Here is a 26800-nt window from a genome sequence, read left to right on the forward strand (position 1 = left end):
TTATTCTATTATTGTCTCACAATGATTGGTTAGCCACCCTAGACTTCAAAGATGCATATATGCATATCCAGATCCATCCATCCCACTGGTATTTCCTTCATTTCAAAATTTCTCAATAGGCACTTCTCCAATACAAGGTTCTTCTCTTCAGCCTTTCATCGGCCCCATGAGTTTTCACAAAGTGCCTAGTAACAGCACACCTTCACAGACATGCAAAAGTTCACCCAAGGACAGCCAGCGACAAAAAGGACTATATCCTCGTGGATCACTCACTGCATCAATTTTTGTTATGCACAAACTCACGCTCAGTCTCCTGGTTTTATTGGAGCACATAAGCTAAGAGCTAGGCTTCTACCATAGCAAAACTTAAAATTAATAACTATTCAGGATATATGCAAAGCCACAACGTGGTCTTCCATACATACTTTTAGAAAGCATTACTGTTTGGACCAAGAGTTATCACAAGATCTTTGTTTTGGACAATCAGTTTTATGCACTTTATTTGCACTATAAGGACTAACCTTCACCCATACAATTCTTTCAGCTTGGGACTCACCTTCAAATGTGCCTGCATATCCCCTACTTGTCTCTGGAGAAAGTAAAGCTGCTTACCTGTAACAGATGTTCTCCGTAGATAGCAGGGGAATGCAGCCACACTTGCACGTCCAACATTTCCTCAACTACTCACTTTCTTTATTGCTAGAGACAAAACTGACAGGACAAAGGGAGGGGCTCTAGGAGTAGGGTCCCCTTGCACAAGCCCAGTAAGTTTAAAAAAAAACAAAAAACTTAGCATATAGGGGAGAGCACCGACACTCAGGCTCAGAGGACTTCACCTTTAAGTGTAGCTGCATTCCTCTGCCTGTCTATGGAGAACATCTGTTATAGGTAAGCAACTTTGCTTTCTCAAACTGTGACCATTGACCCCTAAGTCGATTAGGTTTACAAGCTATCCACAACATGAGATCTAGTTGTACATACAGAACCAGTACATGCAAATAGATCTCAGAGTCATAATTATCCTAAAATGTCACTATTCTGGGGCCTCAGAGAACAGGCTTGAGAAATGCTGCATCAGAGCTGCGAAAAGAGTACAGTAAAGAGAGGGGAAAGTCTGGGATGGGAAAGAGATAATATTTAGTGTAAAATATGTCAACATACCTATCTCCAGGTCTCCATCCACCATAAACTCTAGGATGTTGTTCATAGCTCCCATGTAAAAGATAAGCCGCAACTGTGTGACACACATGGTAATGAGGCTCAGAAGCAAAATGGGACTGAAAACGCTCTGCATAAAGGAGGGGGAAGCTGTGGAGAAATAATCACCATCACTCATCTCCACACAGCACAGAAGTGACATATGCTCCTATTGAGTCATTCTCGTCTCTATGCCTATTTTACTCTTGCTAGGCCTACCAACCAGGCTACAGTGTTGGTAGTGTAAACACCCATGCCCCGTAGATCAGCCCAAAGAGCCCAAACAGCCATAAGATAGTAATATGTAGTTACTACTGACAACCTGTATGAATAAAAGATATTCAGTTCACCATGTTCCCTCACTTTTTCCACCTCCCCATCCTCCCTGAAACCAGTGTTTTAATCAGTAGTGAAGGGACAGATACCTGCACTGTCTGGCTGACATTTAACTTCCAGATCTATGGTAGACAGACACAATTTATTGCCCTCCTGTAGTGCTGCTAACTCTTTGGGGTTCTTCATGGAGCTGCCCACACTCAGACGGCGCCCCACAGTGGTCACTTGTTTGTAAAATTGCTTTCCTGTAATTTTATGATCAAATCCCAACCAGCTGAACTTAATCTTCACTCTGAGGAGAAGACAAGAAAATGCAGTAACCATGGTGAGGTGGATCAGGCAACAGTCAAAACAGAGGAATTAGATGTGTAAGCAAGGGATGAATATGCATTATCAGAGGAGAGGGAAGGCAAGCAGATCAGTGTGCCTGGGAAGAATAAAAGGAGTAGTATTCACTGTCAGTGATGTACTAAGGGGGATCCATCTTGGGAACTGTCTTGGTAGGGGCACCAGCACGCTAGTGCCCTTCCTTTCCCAGCTCTTCTCGTACCTCTTTAAATCTTTGCCAGCACAAGCAACTACTCTGGCCTGCTGCTCCCACCAGCTTGGCTCCCTCTGAAATTACTTCCAGGTCACGGGGCCAGGAAGTGATGTCAGAATCATAGTCAACGCCGGCATGAGCAGCAGGCCAGAGAAGCTGCTTTCGCCGGCGAAGATTTAAAGTGGTGTGGGGATGGGAAGGGAGGGCGCGTTTCTTGGGGGGTGCAGAAGGAGCAGGGGGCGTACCACCTACCCTCTGTATGCCACTGTACAGCTAGGAAGAGGAGAAGTATGATGATTAACAATCGCCAAGATCTTAGATCTTTGTAGTACAACATCATGCCTTGATCTTATTTTGTGTATTTTTGAACAAGTTCGATTAGCTGCTTTCTTAATGAAATACTACAGTGTAATAAACACACAGAAAAAGTGAAAGCTGGAAAGTGAACAAAAGGAGTAAAAGGCTTAGATTGATTTTTAAGGTACCAATAACTTGAAAGAAAGAAACTAAATTACTTCCTCTGAGAAAAAAAAAGAAAAATATATTTAATCACATACGTGTAGTCCATGTCTTCTGGTCCTGGGAAGGGTTCCAAGGGCCAATTGAAAAAACAGTTGAAGAAAACTAGTCCTGCACAGGCAGCCCAGACAATCAGGATGGTTATAAAAGGGGCCCCAAAGTCATAGATCACCTGAAAAGCAGCAGAGGGAATACCTGTCAGCACTGGATGCCAGCCTGCCACAACACAGATGTATAGGCATGAGATATAAGCAGAAGAATATGCTACAAAGGAGGAAGGAAGGAAGATGTGAAGGGACCCATAACTAAGAGGGAAACAGTAGGATGGCACACATTTAAGAAAATGACAGGAGGAACAAGGAAGAGCATGTCATGAAAAGGAGCATCAAGAGTTAATGCGTTATGGCTGCATATTAAAGCATACATATGAAGTGCCAACAATTATAATGTAACAGCAGGGGATGTTCAACTCAAAGATATAAACCTCACCTTAATACCGGGAAACGTGACAGCAGAAGAAGCATAGGAGCCGATCATTAGTGCTATAAATGTGGAACGAAGATCGCCAAACATGTTGGGCAGCTGAAAGAGAAAACAAAAAAAATTGCTAAGGATTTTGCTGTTCTCTAACACTCCTCCAGCATTAACATTTATTTCCTTTGTCTTCTCCTACTATCTAAGCACATGCTCCTTGGATAAGCATGTCTATAACTCTGAGTTTACAGAGCTTCTCTATTAAATAAATGAACTAACTTATAGTATGTGCAAATAGAATGTATAACACAGAAATTATATCATTTCCACATAAGTTGATTTATTTAATATTAGAGAATTTTTTTTTTTTTTTTAACAATAGACTGATATACACACGCACACAAATATATATCTATATGAAGCAATTGGGTCTTATCTGCTAATTTTTTTTCCCTGTAGTCCACCAGACTAGTCTAGAAACTGGGAGTTGTGCTAGATCAGCAGATGGGACAGGGAAAACAAAAATGTATACTGCCTGCATACTTCACTCAATAATGGCATCATTCAATCTTGGATGTTCAGTATTAAAAAAACCCCAAAAAACTAATGGACCATCTGTTTTCTATTTTGTTTGAGTTGTTGTATTAATACTACTGATATTGCCAATAAAAAACCCTCAAAAGTTAAAACCGTTAGAGAAAACCGAATGTTGAATCTGAAGAGAGTTTGACTGTTGATAAGAGTGAGAAGAGCAATATTAAAGTATACACTAAAGTAATAGAAAAACTGTAAATATATTAGGGAGAGCCTCTGGATTGGTCTGGTGAGATTAAGGAAAGAAAATCAACAGGTTAAGACCTAATTTCTCCTTTAACATCCTCACCAGTCTAAAACATATAGGATGTATCAAAGAACAAAGGTGCACTAAGCTAATGTGTGCATGTTATCCTGTGGACACATTAGCAGTTAGCGCACCTTTGTAAAAGGGGGTCTAAATTTATGGATGCTCCTATTGAATCCAGCAGCTACATCAAGCCTTATGTGAAGCAGAAGCAACAAAAGGCAGAATGAAGTTTAGTTCAGGGAGCATTCCAAAAGAAAACTTGGGGGGCCCTTTACTAAAGTTTAGTGTGTGCTAATGGTATTAGTGTGCCAAATGCTAAGAAGCCCCTTTTATACCTATGGGCTTCTTAACATTTAGCACACACCCTAGAAGGAACTGACCATACAAATTAGGAGACTGGAAGAAGTGTAGTACTAAGGCTGCCATCTCTAAGACATCAAAGAACACTAGCCCAAAACAACCAGATGTCCCAAAATTCCAAATGGTTGTTTCTGCTTCAAGGCTTTGTTTGGTTTATCTCCCCAAATCGAAGGCCGAGGCCTCGATGGCGGCAGCAGGCCCCGCCGGGCCAAAACCGACGAAATGAAGAAAAAAGAAAAAAAACTGGTTTTTTGTTTTTTTTTTAAAGAAAATAATAAAAGAAAAAAAGGAAATATAATTTCCAAAAAGATTTCGCGAGCGGGAAGGCGACAGAAAAAAATATTTTCAACAGCCATTGAAAAGTGCGACTTCTTAGCTCCGCGGAAACTAAGAAACTGGGGATCGCGCGCCTGCTAGAACTTTCCAAGTTCTTAGAGTGCAATCACTCTAAAATTGTCCGTACCGGGGCTCCGTCGGTGCCGTCACCCATCAGTCAAGAATATGCTGCCTGCTTGTCCTGGGATAACAACCAGATGTCCCAAAATTCCAAATGGTTGTTTCTGCTTCAAGGCTTTGTTTGGTTTATCTCCCAAATATATAATTGAGCTTTTTTCTTTTGCAACCAACAGACACAAGAGAAATTCACATTTGAATTTTGTTTTTCTGCCTGTTAGAAGATGTAAATTTAAAAAGCATCATCAAAATCTTTTTTCATATCAAGCAGCATTATGGGGTAAGGATTGGAACATCTGCTTATGCTTTCTGACTCCTATGTGGAATTTAGGAGACACTTAGACATATCTGTTTACGAAATATTTAGGCAGTTAATTAGCAATGATTTTATAGTGGACCATTTAGATCAATACAATATTTTTTAATCTTTGTTTTTTAGTTTTTTAATTCTAACTTCTCTTTTAATTGTAATTTTTAATTATTGTAAACTGCATAGAACTTCACAGCCCTGCGGTATATAAACTGATTATTATTATTGCACTCTCCCAAACAAAAAGCAAATACACCAGTCACCATGGAAACACTAATTAAAAGCAAATTGGACATGATCTTGAATGAAGGGAATCTTCGGGATCCCAGTCAGCATGGATTCACCAAGGGTAGGTCCTGCCAATCCAATCTCATCAGCTTCTTTGACTGGGTAACAAGAAAGTTGGACTTGGGAGAGTCTTTGGACGTCGTGTATCTGGACTTCAGTAAAGCTTTTGACAGTGTCCCACACTGCAGGCTGCTAAGCAAGATGGAATCGATGGGGTTAGGAGAGACACTAACTGCATGGGTCAATGATTGGCTGAGTGGCAGACTTCAGAGGGTGGTGGTTAATGGTACCCTCTCTAAAACATCGGAGGTGACCTGTGGAGTGCCGCAGGGCTCGGTCTTGGGTCCACTCCTTTTCAACATATTCATAGGGCAGGGGTGCCCAACACGTCGATCGCGATTGACCAGTAGCTCAGGAAGGCAACGCGAGTAAATTGCGGAGCCCATCCCGGGCTCTGTGATAGACTTGTGTTGCCGTCCTGATCTACCGGGCCGATCAGCCTTCCTCTCCAGTGTTCTCTCTAGGGCCTTTTAGCTGGGCGGTCCGCCCAGCTATCATCTGCTGCTGCCGCCGCTGCTGAACATTAAAAAAAAAAAAAACGGATTGGAGATTTCAGCCCGTAGCGAACTTATGCTCCGTGGCTCTAACGTGTGCGTGTCGGATTCCCTTCTCTTCCCTCCGAAACCGGAAGTTATGTTTGGGGGGAGAAGGGAAGCCGCTACGCACATGTTGAGAGCCCTGAAGCAAGCGTTCGCTATGGGCTAAGGCGGGAGACAGGTTAGTGAAGCATTTGCTCTTCTTGCTGCCAGGTCCTGCCTACTTTCTGTTTCTGCGAAGGCAGGACCCGGCAGCATTTCCCCCAATAGGTCGATCGCGATCTTGGGCCAATCAGCCGTCCTCTCCCCGACGGCAGAATTGACGTTGGGGAGAGGAATGCTGGTCGGCCGAAGCAGGGACAGCTTGGGGCGGTGTCGGCTTTCGGGCCTGTTATTGGTGGCGGTTTGGGTCCTGGTCCCCGATGGCAGTGGCTTGGGGGAGGACAGGGAGAAAGAAAGAAAAAGGGCAAGCAGGGAGACAGAAGGAAAGAAGAGAAACAGAAAAAAAAGAAAGGGAGGCAGAGAGAAAGAAAGGGCAGGGAAGAGGAAGGAAAAGTTGGGGGAAGGAATGAGGTCTGGAGGAGAGGAAGCATACAGGCTAAAAGAAGGGAAGAAAGATTGGATGCACAGTCAGAAGAAGAAAGTGCAACCAGAGACTCATGAAATCACCAGACAAGGTAGGAAAAATGATTTTATTTTAAATTTAGTGATCAAAATGTGTCTGAATTTGTATCTGCTGTCTATATTTTACACTAAAGTCCCCTTTTACTAAACCGCAATAGTTTTTTAGCGCAGGGAGCCTATGAGCGACGAGAGCAGCGCTGGGCATTCAGCGCAGCTCCCTGCGCTCTAAAAACTGCTATCGTGGTTTAGTAAAAAGGGAGGGGGGTATATTTGTTTATTTTTGTATGGTTGTTACTGAGGTGATAGTGCATAGAGTCATCTGCTTTGACCTCTTTGAAAAACCCTGGAATAGGAATGATAATTAACATTTTCTATGCGTACAGTGTGCGTTGTGTTTTTTTTAAATTTTATTGTTGGTAGATCATTTTGACTTGGTCATTTTAAAAGTAGCTCGCAAGCCCAAAAAGTGTGGGCACCCCTGTCATAGAGGATCTGACTCAAGGGCTTCAAGGTAAAATAACACTATTCGCCGATGACGCCAAACTATGTAATATAGTAAGTGAATGCAGTTTACAGAATTATATGGCGCTGCTTACATTGGAAAGTTGGTCCTCAACCTGGCAGTTAGGCTTCAATGCTAAGAAATGTAAGGTCATGCCCCTCGGAAGCGGAAATCCATGCAGGACGTACTTCTTGAACGGAGAAACTTTAACTAGGACTTCAGCAGAACGAGATTTAGGAGTAATCATCAGTGCAGACATGAAAACTGCCAATCAAGTGGAGAAGGCTTCATCTAAGGCAAGGCAGATATTGGGTTGTATCAATAGAAGTTTTGTCAGCCGAAAGCCTGAAGTCATAATGCCGTTGTAAAGGGCTATGGTGAGACCTCATCTGGAGTACTGTGTGCATTTCTGGAGGCCACATTACAGTAAAGATGTGCGCAGAATTGAATCGGTTCAGCGGACGGTCACCAGGATGATCTCGGGGCTCAAGGGTCTCTCGTACGAAGAGAGACTGAACAAATTGCAGCTCTACACTCTCGAGGAACGTAGGGAGAGGGGAGACATGATCGAAACATTTAAGTACCTCACGGGACGTGTCGAAGTGGAAGATGATATTTTCTTTCTCAAGGGACTCTCGGCCACAAGAGGGCACCCGCTCAAACTCAGGGGCGGAAAATTTCATGGCGACACCAGAAAGTATTTCTTCACAGAGAGAGTGGTTGATCATTGGAACAAGCTTCCAGTGCAGGTGATCGAGGCAGACAGCTTGCCAGACTTTAAGAATAAATGGGATACCCATGTGGGATCCCTACGAGGGTCAAGATAAGGAAATTGGGTCATTAGGGCATAGACAGGGGGTGGGTAAGCAGAGTGGGCAGACTTGATGGGCTGTAGCCCTTTTCTGCCGTCATCTTCTATGTTTCTATACCTGAAGAAAAAAAAAAAAAGTGTGGTAGCTCAGAAAAAAAAATAAGTAGAAAAGTTTTTCAAGTTACAAGGCTGCTAAACTGTGTAGGCTGCATTGTTGCTATGATTTGATCAGTTTCAATTTTGAAGCTATAGGAAGCTTTTTACTGCCTCCTTCCTCTAAAGAGAAAGGGAAAGAAACAGGAGGAAAAGAATTTAAACTGATAAATGCTGACATAAAAGGTGCAAGAAAAAGACAGAGGCTGGGAGCAGACAAGATAGGAAACTTGAAAAAAGTTTGTTTTTGCTCACCGTTAATGAAGTGAATGTCATGCACATTCCACCAAAACCATTCAATGCCAGAGCAATGAAGATTAGCACAGACAGAGCTAGAATGGGAAAGAAAGAGCATAATTTCAGTTCATAGGTATTAGAGAGCAACAGAGAGGTCAATACCTTCCCTCCTCCCTCCCCGAAAATATAAAGTAACTGAAAGGGTTCAAATTCCAGCCCTGAACATTATAATAAAAGAGGCTGATAACACACCTAGTTAAGGCAGCATGAAAGAGGTTACTTATAAAATCTCTTGGTCAAAATGCTGTTCATTAAAGACATGACAACCAGTTGCCAACCTCAGCAAAGGGAAAAGTGAAAAGCTTCTCCCAGAAACATAGAAAAATGAAGGCAGATAAAGATCATATGGCCTATATAGTCTGCCTAATCATGCCATTTACTATCCTTCCTCTCCCTCAGTGAACAAAAAACTTACTTGTGCCAAGCTTTCTTGAATTCAGATACACTTTCTGTCTCTACCACCTCCTCTGGGAGGCCTTCCTATACATTCACCATCCTTTTGTGAAAAAGTATTTTCTGAGGTTACTTCTGAATCTTTCCCCTTCATCATATGCCCCCTCATTCCAGAGTTTCCTTTCAATTGAAAGAGATTCATCTCATACACTTTTACGCCACATAGGTATTTAAACATATAATTGAGCCGCTGCTATTTTTGGAGGCCTCAGAGCGGAGGTATGTCAGTCTCACGGTGAGAGGGTCAGTGGGGTTCTGCTGCACAGGGGGATGGAAAGGAGGGATAGAAAAATGCTGCACAAGGGGATGGGTGAGAGGGGAGGAAAGATGCTGCACACGGGAGGGGGGAGAGAAAGACAAGAGGAAGAATTGGAGTGGAGGAGAGGAAGCGAGAGATGATTGCTATACATGAAAAAAAAATAAGACATCCCCGAAAATAAGCCCTAGTGTGTTTTTTGGACCCAAAATTAATATAAAAGACACTGTCTTATTTTCAGGGAAACACAGTATCACCCTCAAGTCCCACTCCTCTTTTACATAGAAACATAGAATATGACGGCAGAAAAGGGCTGACGGCCCAACAAGTCTGGCCAATTATGATCCCTTCCACCCTCGAGAAACTATCCTCTATCATACCTCTGTAGCGACCCCACATGTTTGTCCCATTGTTTCTTGAAGTCAAGCGTGCTACTAGCCTCGACTACCTGACGTGGAAGACCATTCCATCTATCAATCACCCTCTCGGTAAAGAAGTATTTCCTGGTGTCCCCATGAAATCTTCCTCCCCTAAGTTTTAGCAGATGTCCTCTTGTCACCATGGGACCCGTAAGAGTGAAGATTTCCTTCTCGATGCGGCCCGTTATGTACTTGAAAGTTTCTATCATGTCCCCCCCTTTCTCTGCGCTCCTCAAGCGAGTATAAGCGCAGACTGCTCAGACGATCTTCATATGAAAAATCTTTAAGTCCTGAGACCATCCTTGTTTCCATTCTCCCCTAAACTGTACCATTCCCTCTGGTTTTTGCAGTCTAACATTTCTTAGCTACCAAATTCTAGACCATTCCTCAAACTAGGTCCTTCGTTGTGATCTCCACACCATCCTAGAACCATATGAGTTGAATTTAAATGGCTAATGAGTGTATCTGATAGTGAATGCAACAATACTCACAGTCAGGATTACTCGCTCCATGTGCTATCATTAAACAGGACACAGCAAAGCAGGCACTGAAAGAGAATTGGGAGCATTAGAGAAACACAGCGTGGGCTTCAAGGAATCCGTCTGTAATGCCAGATTGTTTTCTCCATAGCATGAGTCAGTAGTGAAGACAGGTGAAACTGACCTGCCAAGCAGCCTTAGCTTACGGGGTCCATATTTATCCATGACAATCCCCAAAGGCAAGGTGATTGCGCTGAGCAGAAAAGATCCAACAGTAAAAGCTAGGTTCAGCATCTCATCCTGCTCCTTGCAAATGAGCCAACCATTTACTTTCTGCACGGACTCGTCCTGTGTCTCATTACCTGGGCCAGAGCTGTTGGTGGAATTTTCTAAGTAGAGGAAATAAGGAGAAAGGACAATAAAAGTAAGATTTTATCACAAAAACTCCAGAATCTCACACCTATGTCACTGAAACAGGTTCAAGATTATGTTATCTTTGCCCCTTCTTATACCATATACACATCAACCATCAGTCTTGAAAGAGCAGTATATTACATATTTGGAATTGGCAAACTTTTTTTTAACACATTTCTTGCAATATTGATAAGACATGTGATTACTATATAGATATGTGAGAATGCACTGTAATTTGCAAGGTCACATACCCCTTCCCCCCACCCCCAGGGTTCAAGTCTATACACAGGACATCTGTCCTCAAATTAAAAACACAGAACACAAAATGACAAAGCTGCAGTTCAAGCACTGCCCACTCAGCCTTTAACTCTATGTATACTAATAAAATCTAAAATGGTATGGCCTGAGAAATAATATTCAACCACACTGGCTTCAAAGTCTTGTTAACATATCACAGAAAATATACTGTATACTTAATGCAAGACATGATTTCAAAAAGTATTTCCAATTAGTTTTATTCCATTTTCTGTTCATATATTATCTTATAACAAATTTTATCTGATTACAAATTATGTCCTATAAAGTATTGAATTGATGACTAATGCTTCAGAATATCTGTTATATGAGAGGATATATGCCAAGACAGTCCTAGGAGGCTAATCCATTTAATGACCACCTCTTAATTACCCCCTCTGATAATACTGATCTTCAAACCCTCAGAAATGCCACCAGCCACTCAAATATGTTCATAGTGGTTTGATTTATACATTAAATCCTCATCGGGTCACTTATAATGGTGAATATTGTACATAATTTAAATTTTAACTATAACAAATCTTTTCTTTTAAGAAGCTAATACTTAGTTTGAATGGTCCATTCTAAGGGATACATCACCAACATGTTTCACCCTAGAGGGGTTTCATCAGGGCTACGATCCCTTTGTTAGAAATGATTACCCACGACACGACCACAGCTAGATCTTAAAATAACAGTGGTCATGTCGTGGGTAACCATTTCTAACAAAGGGATCGTAGCCCTGATGAAACCCCTCTAGGGTGAAACATGTTGGTGATGTATCCATTAGAATGGACCACTCAAGCTAAGTATTAGCTTCTTAAAAGAAAATATTTGTTACACTTAAAATTTAAATTATGTACAATATTCACAATTATAAGTGACCCGGTGAGGATTTAATGTATAAATCCAACCACTATGAAACATATGAGTGGCTGGTGGCATTTCTGGGGGTCTGAAGATCAGTATTATCAGAAGGGCTATAAAGTATTGAGACATTAAACACTATTTTATTCAGTAAAAGACTTGGTTGCCTTTGGGACTACATTACTATACATTTGTTTGTAGCTGAACATGTGTAATTGTGTTTGGAAGCTGCAGCTCTCAGCACTGTGAAAATAAAACAGTTGATACTGGCAATTGAAAATGTGGCAATACAATGACCTAGTTTCTAGACTAAATTGTAATTTAAAAAAATAAATCCTGACCACACACCTCAAGAGTTAGTAGAAAGGCTCTGAATTCTTGTAAGGGAACTAACTGAGCAGGAGTTACGACAGCTCCTCAAGTCTTTTCAACCTGAGAAGATATCAAGGCTCCAGAAAGGCGCTACATCCCTGACACCGAGTCAAAGATTTACTTGTTGTACAAAGTACAGCTGCAGGACTGCTGAGGTGAGCTTTCTTCATCAGATTGCAAGGAAGAACAAAGGGTGCTTCTTGGAACAGTATATCAGAACATTTTCTGCTGAATCCCACAAACTTACACATCTTTGACAGTATCTGCTAGCAATAAAAGCCAATGTGCGCTGAAAGTATCTATGTCCACAGCCTGCCTAGCAAAATCTGCAAGCTTAGACAGAATGTACATGGTTTTGCATTTTACTACACATCATGCTTACAGCACTAATAACTGCTTCCACTATTAGCCTCAGAGAAAATCTCAAACAGGACACTCCCAAAGTAACATAGTACATGATGGTAGATATGGTCCATTTAGTCTGCCCAGCAAGGTGGCTGGAATTGTACAAGTTGATCTGTACAGAACACACTTTTCTACACTCTGTTTAAAGTGTTAAGGTTATTTGAGTTTTATTTTGGTTCAATCCTCTTTCTGTAAAGGAATCCTCTATTTTTTTTATACTACATATTTTTTTAATTATATCTGTTTTTCCCCACCACCTCCACAGGAAGAGCATTCCAGGCATCCACCACCTTGTTCATGAAAAAAGTTATTTCCTAATGTATCGTGAGACTGCTGCTAGAGGTCACAGCAGCCATTTTGAGGCTAGAGTCAGCATGGGCAGGAACAAGTGGGCCTCACTCCTGCCCCAAAGACCATTAGACCACCAGGCAATAAGAAGGTAGGCGAGGGAGGGAGATCATTATCGGAGTGAGGTGGGGTGTAAATTAGAGAGTTGCGCGGGGACAGAAATCCCACCCGTCCCCGCCAAAATCCCACCCATCCCCACCCGTCCCCGTGAGGAATCCCTCCGTCCCCACCCGTCCCCGTGAGGAATCCCTCCGTCCCCACCCGTCCCCGCGAGGAATCCCCTCCGTCCCCACCCGTCCCCGCGAGGAATCCCCTCCGTCCCCACCCGTCCCCGCGAGGAATCCCCTCCGTCACCATCCTTCCCTATAAACTTCAGAAATAGTTATTTTATTTAATTATGCTACTGAATTAAAGGCTCTGGTAGAGACCCATTTACAAATAAGCAAAGAGACTATTAATTTGGAAATATTAATTGGGAAGAATACATACTTTGTAAATGGGTTTCTACCAGAACCTCTAATGTAAATATAAAATATAAATACTCAGCTGATGAGAACCCACAAACTGTCAGCTGAGGACTTCCTTTGCAGTTGGCCTGGGGTCCCTTTTGCCAAGCTTGGCAGGCAGCAGTAGCGTCCCTGAGTCACAGATGCTGGCACCTCAGTGGCTCATGGATGCTGCCAGCGACTGCTGCGCTTGGTGGAGGGGAGTTCTGACCATCTCTAGAGGAGGTCCTCTGCTGGCGGTGCTTGGGGATCCCCACCAGTCACAGCAAGGGCCAACAAGTACTTCAACACTGTAGAAATAAAACCAGAAATGCATTTCCTTTTCTTTTGAACACAAAACAAAGATATCTGCCATATACATTTCCCAAGGCAGATGACTCTATGCAATGTCACCTCGGTAACAAAATACAAAAATAGACAAATACACCCCCTCCCTTTTTACTAAACCACAATAGTAGGTTTTAGCACAGGGAGTTACGCTGAATGCCTCGCGCTGCTCTCAATGCTCATAGGCTCCCTGCGCTAAAAAACAATATTGCGGTTTAGTAAAAGGGAGCCATAGTGCAAAATATAGACAGCAGATATAAATTCTCAAAACAGACACATTTTGATCACTAAATTGAAAATAAAATCATTTTTCCTATCTTTGCTGTTTGGTGATTTCATGAGTCTCTGGTTGCACTTTCTTCTTCTGACTGTGCATCCAATCTTTCTTCCTTTCTTTCAGCCTCCTGTATGTTTCCTCTCCTCCAGACCTCATTCTCTCCCCCAACTTTTTCTTTCTGTCTCCCTGTTCCCCCTTCTTTCTGTCTCTCTGTCTGCCCCCTTTCTTTCTTTCTCCGTGCCCTCCCCCAAGCCACTCGGTTTGCTGCCACCGCCATCGGGGAATAGTCCCCAAGCCACCGCTGTCCCAAGCTTTCCCTGCAGAAGCGTCGCGCTGACCAGCATTCCGCTCCCTGACGTCAATTCTGACGTAGGAGAGGAAGTTCCGGGCCAACAAGGCATTTCTCCTCATTCCATCCAGCCTGAGCCCCATCTCTCCTTGATCCAGCATTTCCCTTCTGTGTCTGTCAGAATTACCATTCCACCTATTTTCCAGCATCACCCTTCTTTGTGTCCATCTCACCTATATCCCTATCTCACCACTTTTTCAGAATCTTCATTTGTCTCTGTCCTTATCTTTACGCCATGTTCACCATTTGCCCTTTCAATGTCTTTATCTCCCCCCCCCCCACTTTTTCAGCATTACTTCTATGTCTCTATTTCACCTCCTCTTCATGTCCCCTCTGTATCTCTATCTTTATTCAGTAGGTCCTGCTTACCCTTTCTCTTCTTTGTGTCACTATCTCCATTTTCAGCTTTCCCCCCTTTTCCTTTGTTACTGCACCCTGTAGCTAGAATCTTTCCACCCTCCCTCCACTCCGGCCCAGCCCAGTATGAAAGATTTCCTTTTGTTTCCCTCCCCTCTCTCTTTCTCTCTCTCTTCTCCTCCCTCACCCACGAGTCCTGCATCTGGCCCTCTCCCTTCTACCTGCACCTGGCAACACCCCCCTGCTCCGCGGCTCTCTTAAGCAACTCGTCAGCAGCGGTGATCAAGACAAGCTGCCGACATCGAGGCCTTCCCTCTACGAGTCCCACCTTTGTGGAAAAAGGAAGTTGAAACAAGCGGGACTCGCAGAGGGTAGGCCCCGACGCCAGAAGCTTGTGTCGATCGTTGCTGCTGAGTTGCCGAAGAGAGCCGCAGGTAGAAGGGAGAGGGAGATAGGAAGGCTGTAGAAGCTCCGGAGCATGACACCGAACCCGGCCAGGATGATTTCTTTTTCAGGCTGCTGCTGCCGCTGCCATCCCCCACCCGAAATGACAAAAAACAGCCTAATGCCCGCGTCGGGAAATAGCCATGCTGAGCAGTGAGCTCAGCACGTACACAGATGAAAGCCTTGCTTGCTGATTGGTCCGGCGGCACGGTGGGGCGGGGCCGCCGGACCAATCAGCAAGCAAGGCTTTCATCTGTGTACGTGCTGAGCTCACTGCTCAACATGGCTATTTCCCGACGCGACGCCAGACTTGTAAGCTGCATGCTTGCATCGCCAGAATTTAGGTAGGTTGTTTTCATCCCCGTGGGAGTCCCGTGGGCAAGGGGGCATCCCCGTGGGAGTCCCGTGGGTCAGGGGGGCATCCCCGTGGGAGTCCCGTGGGCCAGGGGGCGTCCCCGTGGGAGTCCCGTGGGCCAGGGGGGGAACCCGCGGGATCCCCGCGGGACCCGCGGGATCCCCGCGATCCCCGTTCCCGTGCAGACCTCTAGTGTAAATTATTAATTCCCTTATATGGGTCCTGGATGATATTTAGCTAGAACCAGCATAAAATGTTTTATGTAGGTCTCGACTAAATATTGACCAGGACCTGCATAAGATCTGAAAGCCAGGAGCAGTCCAATCAAACATGGATATTCAATGCTAGTGCTTTGACATTGTCATGTACTGAATATCTAGGTATATTATTTACCAATAATGCAGATAAAGCACTGTGATAAATCTAAACCTATGAACATGTATAGGATGTAGAATAAGAATTGTGATTTTTCATGCCACAAGAGTTTGGAATTCTATGACTGAGGCTATTAGACAACTACAACTCAGAAACTAATAATGTCACTAGGTGCTAAAACACTGTATTTTTATATAAACATTCCAAAGTCTAACAGATGTATGCAGATATCCAAGGCTGCCATGAAATTTGAATGGTGTCATCTAGTTTGCTTTGGACACCAAGTGTGTAAAACCACAGAATGATAGTGGGTTGTAAGAAGAAGATGGCCAGGAATCATACACCCTGCAAGCATATTTCTAGCACTGGAATATGCAACTGTCTCTTAAAGAACACACACAGGTTTTTCATGATTATTTCAATCAATGCACATGAAATACCTCTGTATACCTTTAACCCAACTTTGATTTTTCAGAGCAATCAAAATATACAAGCTAACCTGCCTGGTTTGTGGCCTTGGAGGATCAGAGCTACAAAGGATGCTAGGCTCAGGGATGGAAAAAGTAGAAGGAGACTACAAACTACAAATCCTAGCCCATGCATTTTAAGCACCCAAATTCCATTAGGCCTCCTTCATTTAGGTATAACCATACATAACAACCAGGTTCCATTCCCACTGTGGCTCTGTGTGACCCTGGTCATGTCAGGTAACCCTCCATTGCCATCAGGTACAAATCATCTTAGACTGTGGCTGTATCAGGGAAATGTAGTATATCCAAATGCATTACCCATTCAAATTTCACTGCCAGACCCCAGTGAAAATAGCAAATAAACCCTCTACTGATTAAACTTTTGCAAGGGCATGACCTAATTTGGTAATTTCTTCACCTGTATTCAGGCCTTCTGGGTAGTTGCACAGATAGGAGTAAAATCCCTCCGACTTCAGCATGATGAGAAGAGATCCCCAGCCCAGTAGCACAGCAGAGAAAAACAGATTCTCAATAACAGCTGTACAGGCCATCCACCAACGGCGCCGATGCGCCGTGGCAAGTGTAGGAGCCATGTTAAGATAGCTGGCTCTGGTACCTAGGAAGACAGAAAAAGAAAATGTGAATAAAGTACAAAGCGCCTGTTTCAAGATGCACCTGCAGCAAGCTCCATGATGAGCTCCCGGCAACTCCCACATCCATCCTGCCCCTTCCGGGTTCGCACGCTCCAAGCCAATAGTCATGAGAACGCAGCCATACGGGGGTCCTGCCCACTTCGCGATGGTTGGCTGATGGACAGGAAAGCTTCCTTTACCATTGGTTAGTGGTTTGTCGCTAAGATACAAAGAACGCTTAACTAATCAGCATCACTGGAAGCCGGTTTGAACCAGCCGGCGCGAGTCTGCAGCAGCAAAAATAGTGCACGTGAGCCTGCGCGAGCTCGAGCTCTGCGTCACGACCCTCTGCCCCTTAGGACAACGTCACCGGCCTTTCTGCCGCTCCAGTATTCACAGCCGGGCTTCGAGCCGCTCTAGCTTGGGAGTCTAAGAAGAGACGGAGAAGCTGAAATTGCATGGAGCCCCCTATTTCTAGAGCAGCATCCATTTCAACAGAAAGACCACCTGAATCAGAGAGGACCCACCCATGCAGTATCCCATTCCAACCAGGGAGAACCCGCCACCCACTCTAACATCTTACCCTAAACATGCATTTCAGCACCCAATTCCTATCAGCAAAATCCACTACCCATCTCAGCATCAACAGGAAAGGACCATGTCGCTATAACCTGGGGCGCCCCTTCATCATCTTCCAGCTCTATAGCCCCCTGGGGCTCCACTCACAGCTGACTTTAACCATGGGGGGGGGGGCATAACAGCAACACAATCCCCCCAAAATCATTAATCTTTTTTTTTCTGCAGAAAGCTTACCTAATTTTCCAAATAGCCCATTTATTCACATAAATGGCTTTTAGATATTGTCCTCATATGGCAAAATTCAATATTTTAAGAGTATGAAGTCCAGTTATGTATTTTTACAGTTTAAAGGTGGGTAGTATTGGGGTGATCATACTGCTGAATTATCAACATCTAGACAGGACGGGGTAGCCTATGTGTCTGAAAGTTAATTGAGAAGAGGTACAAGCAAGGCTAAAAGGTTTGCTCAGAGTGCCTAATATCCTAGTACAAGTTCTGAGAACCCTTTTGTTCTCCTTCCATCCATCATTACACTCTCTAGGAGCCTCTGCTACTCATCACAACCTCTCCCCATCATTAGAGTCCCCAAGAGCCCACTCACTCCTCCAACATTATAGCTCCCGCGGAAGCTCATCACCATAACCATCACTTGCCTCCATTACAGCTCCATGAGCTCTCTTTCCCTTCCCCATCAGTACAGTCCCTAGGAGCCCCCTCTCTCAGAACATCACAACTCGCCCTCTTCCCAATCACTACCATTTCCAGGAGCTCCCTCTCCCCTTTCCCATCATCACTGGATTCCCCAGGAAATCCCCTCTCCCGATCACTACTATTTCCAGGAGTTCCCTCTCCCCTTCCCATCATCACTGGAGTCCCCAGAAAACCCCACTTCCACCCTCCCCTTCAAAAAAAAAAAAAAAAGAACTCCCATCACTGGAGTCCCCAGAAGCCCCCTCTCTCTTTCCCATCATTAAGCAAAGCCCCCTCCCCATCACTAGTCCTTCCGACGAGCCCTGCTTCCCTGCCATCATCATTAAAACTCCCCCTCTTCCATCAATGGAGTCTCCAGGAGCCCCCCCCCTCCACCATAACAAGAAGTCCCCAGAAAGCCCCCCATTCACTCCCCCCCCCCAAAAAAATAAAAATAATTCCCATCCTTGCAACCCCCCGGGAATGGCAATCTTCTCCATTACTACAGTCTCAGAGAGCCCCCCCCCTCTTCCATTCCCACCGGCATTTCGGAATCTCCTAGCGCCCCCTTTGCCTCCAATCACTGCACCCCCTTCCCCAAGGAGATCCCTCTTCTTCCCCATCGCCACGGTGTCTTGCCGGTATGCTCTCACCGGGACGGGTCGCTGCTGCCGGTGCGCCGCGGACTCTTTCTGCTCTAACGGATCCCGCCCGCTCTGGCTCGGCGCCGGCTCTGCTATTTCTCTCTCTTGCTTTCCCCTTTTTATTCCAGCCTTTTATTCTCAACTCCGGGAGATAAACACCGGAGCTCTTCCATTGGTCACTGACTGTATCCAGCCGCCCCTGTAACCAATGAGCGCCAAGTTCTTGTGCACGCGCCCGGTGACTGACTGAGGAAAACAAATTTCGGAGCTCTTTCTGAGAAAGCAGTGCCGTGGGGTAGGTCGGGGATCGATTGCCTGCTAGTCGATCATTCCCGCTGGTCGTACAGTGCATGTTCAGTAATGGTTCAAAACTGAGAACGTGCTCCGGTTATTTTAACTCATCGCGTGGTGGGGAAAAAAAAAATCGTTACCCGGTGTCAGTATATGGAGCATAGCGGAAGACAACAAACGGGAAGCTTAAACAATTTGCTTTGTTGTAGCTGAAAGCTTGCCTATCATCACAGGGGAAACTCACTGGGATGTGAGAGCAGCTTTAATATGCATATGCATAGGAGCCAACTCTGTGGGTGCTGTGAATACTTTGGGTACTGAGCACTCCCAATATTGAACAAAATCCTTGACTGTGTCCAAGGAGGGCTAATTTCTGTTGGGTTTAACACCTCCAATCATTTTGGAAAGTTGGCTCCCATGTGTCTATGGTGCCACAACCCTACCCGAGCAGGGAGAGAGAAGACATCTTGGTATCCTTACAGGGATCTCAAAGTCCCTCCTTGAGGGCCGCAATCCAGTCGGGTTTGACTCAAAACATATTTTTTTCTGGGTGGTGACTCCTTACATGAAGCCCATCATTGTGTACCTATAGAATCTTATAAAAGTTTTCACCACTTTGCAACATGGGCCTCAAAGAGCATGTGAGTCACGCTGTGACAAGATTTGAGCTAAATACAAAAATAGTCTAAAATCCTCTGGCCTCCTTCTCAATCTATAATGTGATCCACTCCTGAAGTTCCTCATCCATTGCTCCCAAATAAGAGGGGCTAGAAGGAAATAATACTCTCCTTCCTCCCCCATCCACTGTCCCCAAGGGCTAAGGAGGATAAAAATCAGATGGAGGGTAATTAACTAGCCCCATGAAGGGAACGTGGAGACTGACTAGGATGGAGGGGGGTACCTGTTAGAGACATGAGGGAGGGGATGGTTATTCGGCCACTTTTCACCGCTTTCATAAAACAAGTCCTATAGTTTCCAAAAATTCTAGGTTCACAGCACCCTTAGTGTTAAGGAATTTTTTTCATAGTGCTCCTAGGCCACAGTTTGGGAACTACTGTACTGTCTCATGCCTTCTCCCTCCTCCCCCTGTCTCTTGCAGTGGCATGGAGCTCTACCTTTGCTGACAGGGCTGCCCAAGCCCTGCCAGCTGAAGCAGTCCACTGTCTGAATTCCAGGCTCACTGAAGCATGCCATTGACTTCCTCAGGGCCCAGGCATTCTACAGGTATCTTAAATATGCCACAGATCCCCTTGTGAGTTTGCAGTTTGGGAACTGCTAAGTCATACTTTGCCTTCTCAGCCAGTCTTTGGGTAGTTACACCCAGCTGTTAAACTTAGAACTGATTCAAAATCAGAGCAGACCATGATTTTTTAAATAAAATTACATTAAAATTATAGGGGCTGCTGCATGCCATCACAAGTGGATTCCCATCTCTGTTGCTTGGCCACAATTTCAGAGGGGGGGGGGACCCTCATGGGGTCACCTCTGATTGTAGTAAATGGGCAACTAGTTCTCCATATGCCCAGTCCTAGATTTAGACATAGACAATAAGACAATTGCCTAGGCCACAAAATGTTGAAAGCACCAGAAAGAACCTTCTACCATTTACTTTAGGGTCATCCTCTAGTGCCATTTCAAAGAAGAACTATAATAATACTATTGGCTAATCGACTGTTGGCTCCGGGCGGCTTTCCCGCAGAGGAGAGAATCCTGCATTCACCGTGGGCCTCATCTGGGGCAGCCTCCTTGGAGCGGCTGGGGCACGGGCAGTGTGTCTGGGAGGGAATGCATGGATGGGAGAACATCGCAGGGGAGGAGACATAGGTATCCTGGGCCTGTCTGCCAAGTCTCTTCCCTGAAGAAGCCCTTTCTGGAAACGTCAATCGCTCCTCCTAAACTTACTTGCTCCACTTCATCACTTCATCATGCTTCTATTCCTTTCTCTCCTCTCTTCTACCTTCCAAAGTATTTAGATCAATGCTGTCTTGTTAAAATGTTTATTTTATTTTTATTTTTCCTCTAACTCTACTTTTCACTTCTCTATTACCCTCCAGGTACTTTAGTTAGATTGTGAGCCTTCGGGACAGTAAGGGAATTTTTCAAGTACCTTTCTTATTTCTAATCTTAATGTATATTTTCTGTAAACCGCTTAGAACCTAACGGATGTAGCGGTATATAAGAAATAAATTACATTACATTACATGGACCATTTGGCCTTCATCTGCCATCATGTTTCTAGGTTTCTATAACCATAAAGCTCTATGACATCACAATGCAGGCAAAGAGCCTTAGCCAATGGGAAGAAGATATGCAAATGTTAAGAGCCTTAGCCAATAGGGAGAGGAGGAGATAGTGGATGCTGCAGAATTCTACTGTTCAACGGCTCCCCCTTCTGCTTCTATTCCTTTCTCTCCTCTCTTCTACCTTCCAAAGTATTTAGATCAATGCTGTCTTGTTAAAATGTTTATTTTATTTTTATTTTTCCTCTAACTCTACTTTTCACTTCTCTATTACCCTCCAGGTACTTTAGTTAGATTGTGAGCCTTCGGGACAGTAAGGGAATTTTTCAAGTACCTTTCTTATTTCTAATCTTAATGTATATTTTCTGTAAACCGCTTAGAACCTAACGGATGTAGCGGTATATAAGAAATAAATTACATTACATTACATTACATTACTATGTGTTCCTGTTTGTGTGCATAAGGTTTGCATTAGACTGAGATCTATGAACCAAACTATGACTGAATCATACCTGTCATGGATTCCTGATGCACTACATGATGGACTTTGCCAAGGACACTTTTGTGCAAAGATACTGAATAGGCCTTTGTCTATTGTTCTTTGTATGATCATGAAGCCTGGGACTTTCCTTGATATATTTTTGGGGCCTGTGTTTTTGGTCAGCAATACTGTATGCACTGAAACTGGTCTGATATCGTAATCCATCTTGGTCTGTATCAAATCCATCACCATCTCAGCCATTGCACATACTGGTAACTTGTACCTGGTCCTGAGAGAATTCATGTGACCAACTCATTCTATCATCCAATCGCAGAACTGTTTTTATGTGTGATATGATATGCTAACAAGTCATCATGGGCTGAGACTCTGAACATGTTTTTGCTTGCTTGCTTGCTTTCTTGTAGGTGTTTGGGGGGGGAGTTTTGTCTTTGGGACATGCATATATGTGCTCTTCTAGCTTTAGTTGAGAAACTGAGAGCTTTTGGGCTTTCTAGATGCCTTTCTCTAATCATGGTGTTGCTTTATCATCCAAGACATGGTTTAATTAATACCTCTTAGCACACAAGCACTTGCTGCTAAGAAATGTACTTGACCAGAACTACAAGCATGTTCTGTACTGAGTAACAACCAGTGCTGTGTAGCATCTCGATTTCCACTAAAATAGTTCTTAAGAAAGGCTGGGTGCATCCAGTATTCCAGCATCATCACTAAGTGAGCCTTTATTGAGAACACAGACTGAGATACATAAGAATTACCGCTGCTGGGTCAGACCAGTGGTCCATCGTGCCCAGCAGTCTGCTTACATGGCGGCCCTCCGGTCAAAGACCAGCGCCCTGAGACTAGCCCTACCTGCGTGCGTTCCAGTTCAGCAGGAACTTGTCTAACTTTGTCTTTAATCCCTGAAGGGTGTTTTCCCCTATGACAGACTCCGGAAGAGTGTTCCAGTTTTCTACCACTCTCTGGGTGAAGAACTTCCTTACGTTTGTACGGAATCTATCCCCTTTCAATTTTAGAGAGGCATTAATGGAAGCAATTTGGGGGCGGTGAGGGGGACATTGCCCCATCCAAACAAGCAATCTTCACTCAGGTGGAAAACCCCCCCCCCCAAATATCTTCTCACTTCATTTTCCCCACTGCCTGTCCAGCATCCCCTCTCTTCTTCTACTCCTATACAACTATTGCTCATCCCCTCCCCTCCCCCCTCTCCTCTATTCAAATCTTCTGGGCTGCTGGCAGCTTCAGCAATGAAAGCATGCTGCCTTCAGCTTGCCTTGGAAATCTTTCTCTTTGCTACAGCTTCCTGCTTCCGCATAGGTGGGAAGCTGCAGAGAGAAGAGCCTCTAGGGCAGGTCGAAGGCAATGCGTTTTTATTGCTGAGGCTGCAGGCAGCCCAGAAGATTGGAAGGCTGCAGTGTGGAATGAGAGAGGTCATCTCTACACTTTATTTATTTCAATTTCTATCCCGTTGTCTCCAAAGAGCTAAGAACGAGTTACAGGTTAAACATACATAGTACAATTTACACTAGATGTGCCATAATTTCAGTACAAGTTTCTGCTACAAGTTTTTTCCTAGCTAGACATATAAAATATACAGTTTACTGGTTACAATTTATCCTGGTTATTCTTACAGTGCAAGTTTTCCAGTACCAAGTTTTATCCTAATTGACACACACACAGAAGCAGCAGAAACAATGAGAGGCAACAGTATCTAGCCACTATGCTCTGCGTGTGTGTATTTCAGCAACACATAGCACACTGCCACAGGACTCACTCATAGTGCAGACATTCAGTGAGCTACATAGCCAGAGAAAAAGCATTAGGCTTGGTGGAGCAATACACCTTGTTTGTAGTTGTGTGCTTCATGCAGTAGAAGTCAGACACCAGTGCCCACTGTGGTAGGCAAGTCTCAGTAATACTCAGGGGCAGGAACATCAATTGTGCCTTTGTCAAGAGGAAGAAACTAGAAGGTGAGAGAAGGGAAACTATGGCTGAACTAGGTGGCACTAGTGGTATCACTAGTACTAGTCTCCCCAACCAGAAGTCAGGATATGTTATCATCAGAGAAGTTAGATGAGGGTTGGAAGTTCAGCCTGGTAGAGGAGCAAAACAGCAGCAGTGGTATATTTTCTCAGAAACATACCTGTGTTAGACAAAGTCTTTGAATCGATGATAACTTTTGCTGATATCTCATCTATGGTAGTTGAGGAGATGCAGCCAAGTATCTGATGAGGATACTCCCACTAATGCAGATGCAAAGGCTAGTCATAGTATTTTTGGAGCTACCACTAATTCACCAGTATATTCTGATACGCTAAGCACAAAGTTAGTGGTCACCTTCAGCTTCTTCAAAATACAGTCATAAGAACAGCTTTACTGGGTCAGACCAATAGTCCATCAAGCCCAGTAGCCGTTCTCACAGTGGCCAATCCAGGTCACTAGTACCTGGCCAAGCTGTAGCAATATTCCATGCTACCAATACAGGGCAAGCAGTGGCATGAAACTTTAAAGATGAGGTTTTGTATTTCTCCAATTTGTGGGGGTCCCTCAGGTCTTACCACTTTCCACAATAGTCTTAAAAGTTTTCATGAGTACTCTTAGTTCGACTAAATTAGATGAAGGTGAATACTTGTATTCATATGCAGATGACATCTTCATTCTACTGGCAGTAGATTCAGACATGCAACTTTCTCACTAAGTTTGTGAAATTAATAACTAAAGTTCAGCTGTGGGATAATAAATTCCACTTGAAATTAAATTCATCTAAGACCAAACTGCTTTTGTTTGGTATGCAAGACCCGGGGTAATTCAAAAGTATTCAGGGTTTTTGTTAGATTCTATGTTGACATATCAACCACAAATGAACAACATAGTCAAGAAATGTTACTTTAAACCTATGCAGCTAAGATCTGTGTAAACAGTCTCATTTTGCTTTATTAACTCAATATATAATCCTATCATATCTTGATTATTATAATTCTTTGTATGTTGGAATTAAAGCTGACTTGCAGAACAGATTGCAGTTAGTAATGAATATGGCTGATCATTTTATTTTTGGACATCTCGATTTGAGCATGTGATTCCACTTCTTAAAGAGCTTATTTGGCTCCTGATTCAAGAGAGAATGCATTTTTAAATTTTTTTGCTTTATTTTCAAAGTTTTTTTTCCTAGGACCATTCCTGATTAACTAATTTATGTTTATTATTTCTTGGTATACTGCCTAATTGAATACATGGGCCAAAGCAGTATGCATGAACTAAAAAGAATCAAATAAAGAAGGGAACGTTTTGTATTTATATTTCTTTCCTTGTAAACTAGATCGGAGATTGTCCTGGAAATTTAATTTCATGTTTCCTCCCTTTAAAGCTGTTAATTTTAAAAACATTTTAGAATAGTCTTTTTCTCGTGAAGCTGCAGCTTTTTGGAATGCTCTCCTGACTAAGGGCTCCTTTTACAAAGCCACGCTAGCGGTTTAATGCACATAATAGCATGCGCTAGCCACTACCGCCTCCTCTTGAGCAGGCAGTAGTTTTTCAGCCAACGCGGGGGTTAGCACGTGATTAAAAGTCGCACGTGCTAACGCGGCTTCATAAAAGGAGCCCTAAGTTTAGAATTGTTGATTCTTAAGCTCTGTTTTGACATATCCTTTAAGTTATTTTATTTTGGTAGATCTGTGTCCTGAATTAGTTCTATTTTTTTATTGTTCCCTTTTGTAATTTAGATATTGTGTGTTCCTGTTCAAGTAGTAAACCACTTTGGGACCTAATTCTAGGGTAGAATGTGGTGTGAAAGTGCAACAAATAGAATAGAATGCAAAGACGTTTGAATCATGTCTTTTCACTTCTATTTAAACAACATTGTGTTCCAATGGTTTTCAGGTTTCAAGATTTTACTTGTAACTCATTGTGATGGAGTATATAGGAGGTTACCAGTTCCCCTTAACAACATCCCCTCACACAGCTAATTTAAAAGGCATGGCCCAGGCAAGGTAAAACAAGGACAGCAGTGAGATAAAACTGAGACTTGGCAGGACAGTGAGGCCCTGGGAAGAGAAGAGATCTTGCCAGGTACTCGTGACCTTGATTGGCCACTGTTGGAAACAGGATACTGGGCTTGATGGACCTTCAGTTTGTCCTAGTATGACAACGCTTATGTTCTTATGAAACCTTCTAGCACAGTGGTCTCAAACTCAAACCCTTTGCAGGGCCACATTTTGGATTTGTAGGTACTTGGGAGGGCCACAGAAAAAAAAAAAGTTAATGTCATATTAAAGAAATGACAATTTTGCACGAGGTAAAACTCTTTTTATAGTTTATATATCTTTCCTTTAACTGTTAAAGGAAAGATTTATAAACTATAAAGAGTTTTACCTCATGCAAAATTGTCATTTCTTTAATACGACATTAACTATTTTTTTCTGCAGCTCTCCAAATACCCTATTTTTTCTGCGGCCCTCACAGTTAAAGTTTAACATTTTTCCTTTCTCAGAACTGACACATTTCAATCACTATATTGAAAATAAAATCATTTTCCTCATCTTTGTTGTCTGGTGACTTCATTTTTCTGTGTTTTTAACTATGTTTCCAGGGCCTTCTTGTCCTTTGACTGTTTTTCTCTCTGCCTTCATGTTCTGCCTTGCATCCATTTTTGGCATTAACTTAACATTCAATTTTTCCCTTTTTTCTGCTTTCTTCTCAAAATCTACGTTTCCATGTCTTCCCTTCCTATCTCTCTCTCCTTCCCTCCCTATTTCCATGGTCTGACATCTCTCTTCTTCCCTCCTCTCCCCCCCAGTGTAACATTTCTCTTTCCCTTCCTCCTTTCTGCCCCCTTCAGTCCATCTTCCTTCCCTTCCTCCTTTCTGGCTCCCCTCCCAGTCCAACATTTCTCCCTCCTATCCACCAGTCAAACATTTTTTTCTCTCTTCCTCCTGCATGCTTCTCCTCTGATCCTCCTTCCATCAACCAAACAACATCTCTTTCTCTCCCTCCACGAGTCCAACTTTTCACTCCCCCTTCCCCAGAGTAACATTTCTACTTCCCTCCCCATCCATCTTGCCCTCTCCATGAGTCCAACATTTTCTGCCTCCTGCACGCTTTCTCTTTCTGTCCTTGCCTCTTCCCTCAGTGGCATCCCTCCTTTGCACCCCACA

General features: G+C 43.6%; 1 protein-coding gene across 3 annotated transcripts in view; it reads right to left on the reverse strand.

The window, feature by feature from the left end:
* Positions 1-18752, reverse strand: part of SLC43A2 (solute carrier family 43 member 2) — a 52276-nt gene extending 33524 nt beyond the window's left edge. The window contains exons 1-9 of one of the 3 annotated variants that reach the window (XM_033922707.1): positions 18627-18752; positions 16491-16688; positions 10097-10301; positions 9925-9980; positions 8264-8340; positions 3083-3175; positions 2632-2765; positions 1623-1825; positions 1162-1308 (exon numbers count right to left, since the gene is read on the reverse strand). In XM_033922707.1, coding sequence (XP_033778598.1) covers positions 1162-1308; positions 1623-1825; positions 2632-2765; positions 3083-3175; positions 8264-8340; positions 9925-9980; positions 10097-10301; positions 16491-16665 — 1090 coding nt within the window. In that variant the 5' untranslated portion in view covers positions 16666-16688; positions 18627-18752. Of the gene's footprint in view, positions 1-1161; positions 1309-1622; positions 1826-2631; positions 2766-3082; positions 3176-8263; positions 8341-9924; positions 9981-10096; positions 10302-16490; positions 16821-17517; positions 17641-18626 lie in introns of those variants that run through there. The other 2 variants (XM_033922708.1, XM_033922706.1) reach the window with 2 other exon arrangements.
* Positions 18753-26800: the final 8048 nt, after the last annotated feature.

The sequence above is a fragment of the Geotrypetes seraphini genome, chromosome 15 (assembly GCF_902459505.1).
Source record: "Geotrypetes seraphini chromosome 15, aGeoSer1.1, whole genome shotgun sequence".
Classification (NCBI taxonomy): Eukaryota; Metazoa; Chordata; class Amphibia; order Gymnophiona; family Dermophiidae; genus Geotrypetes; species Geotrypetes seraphini.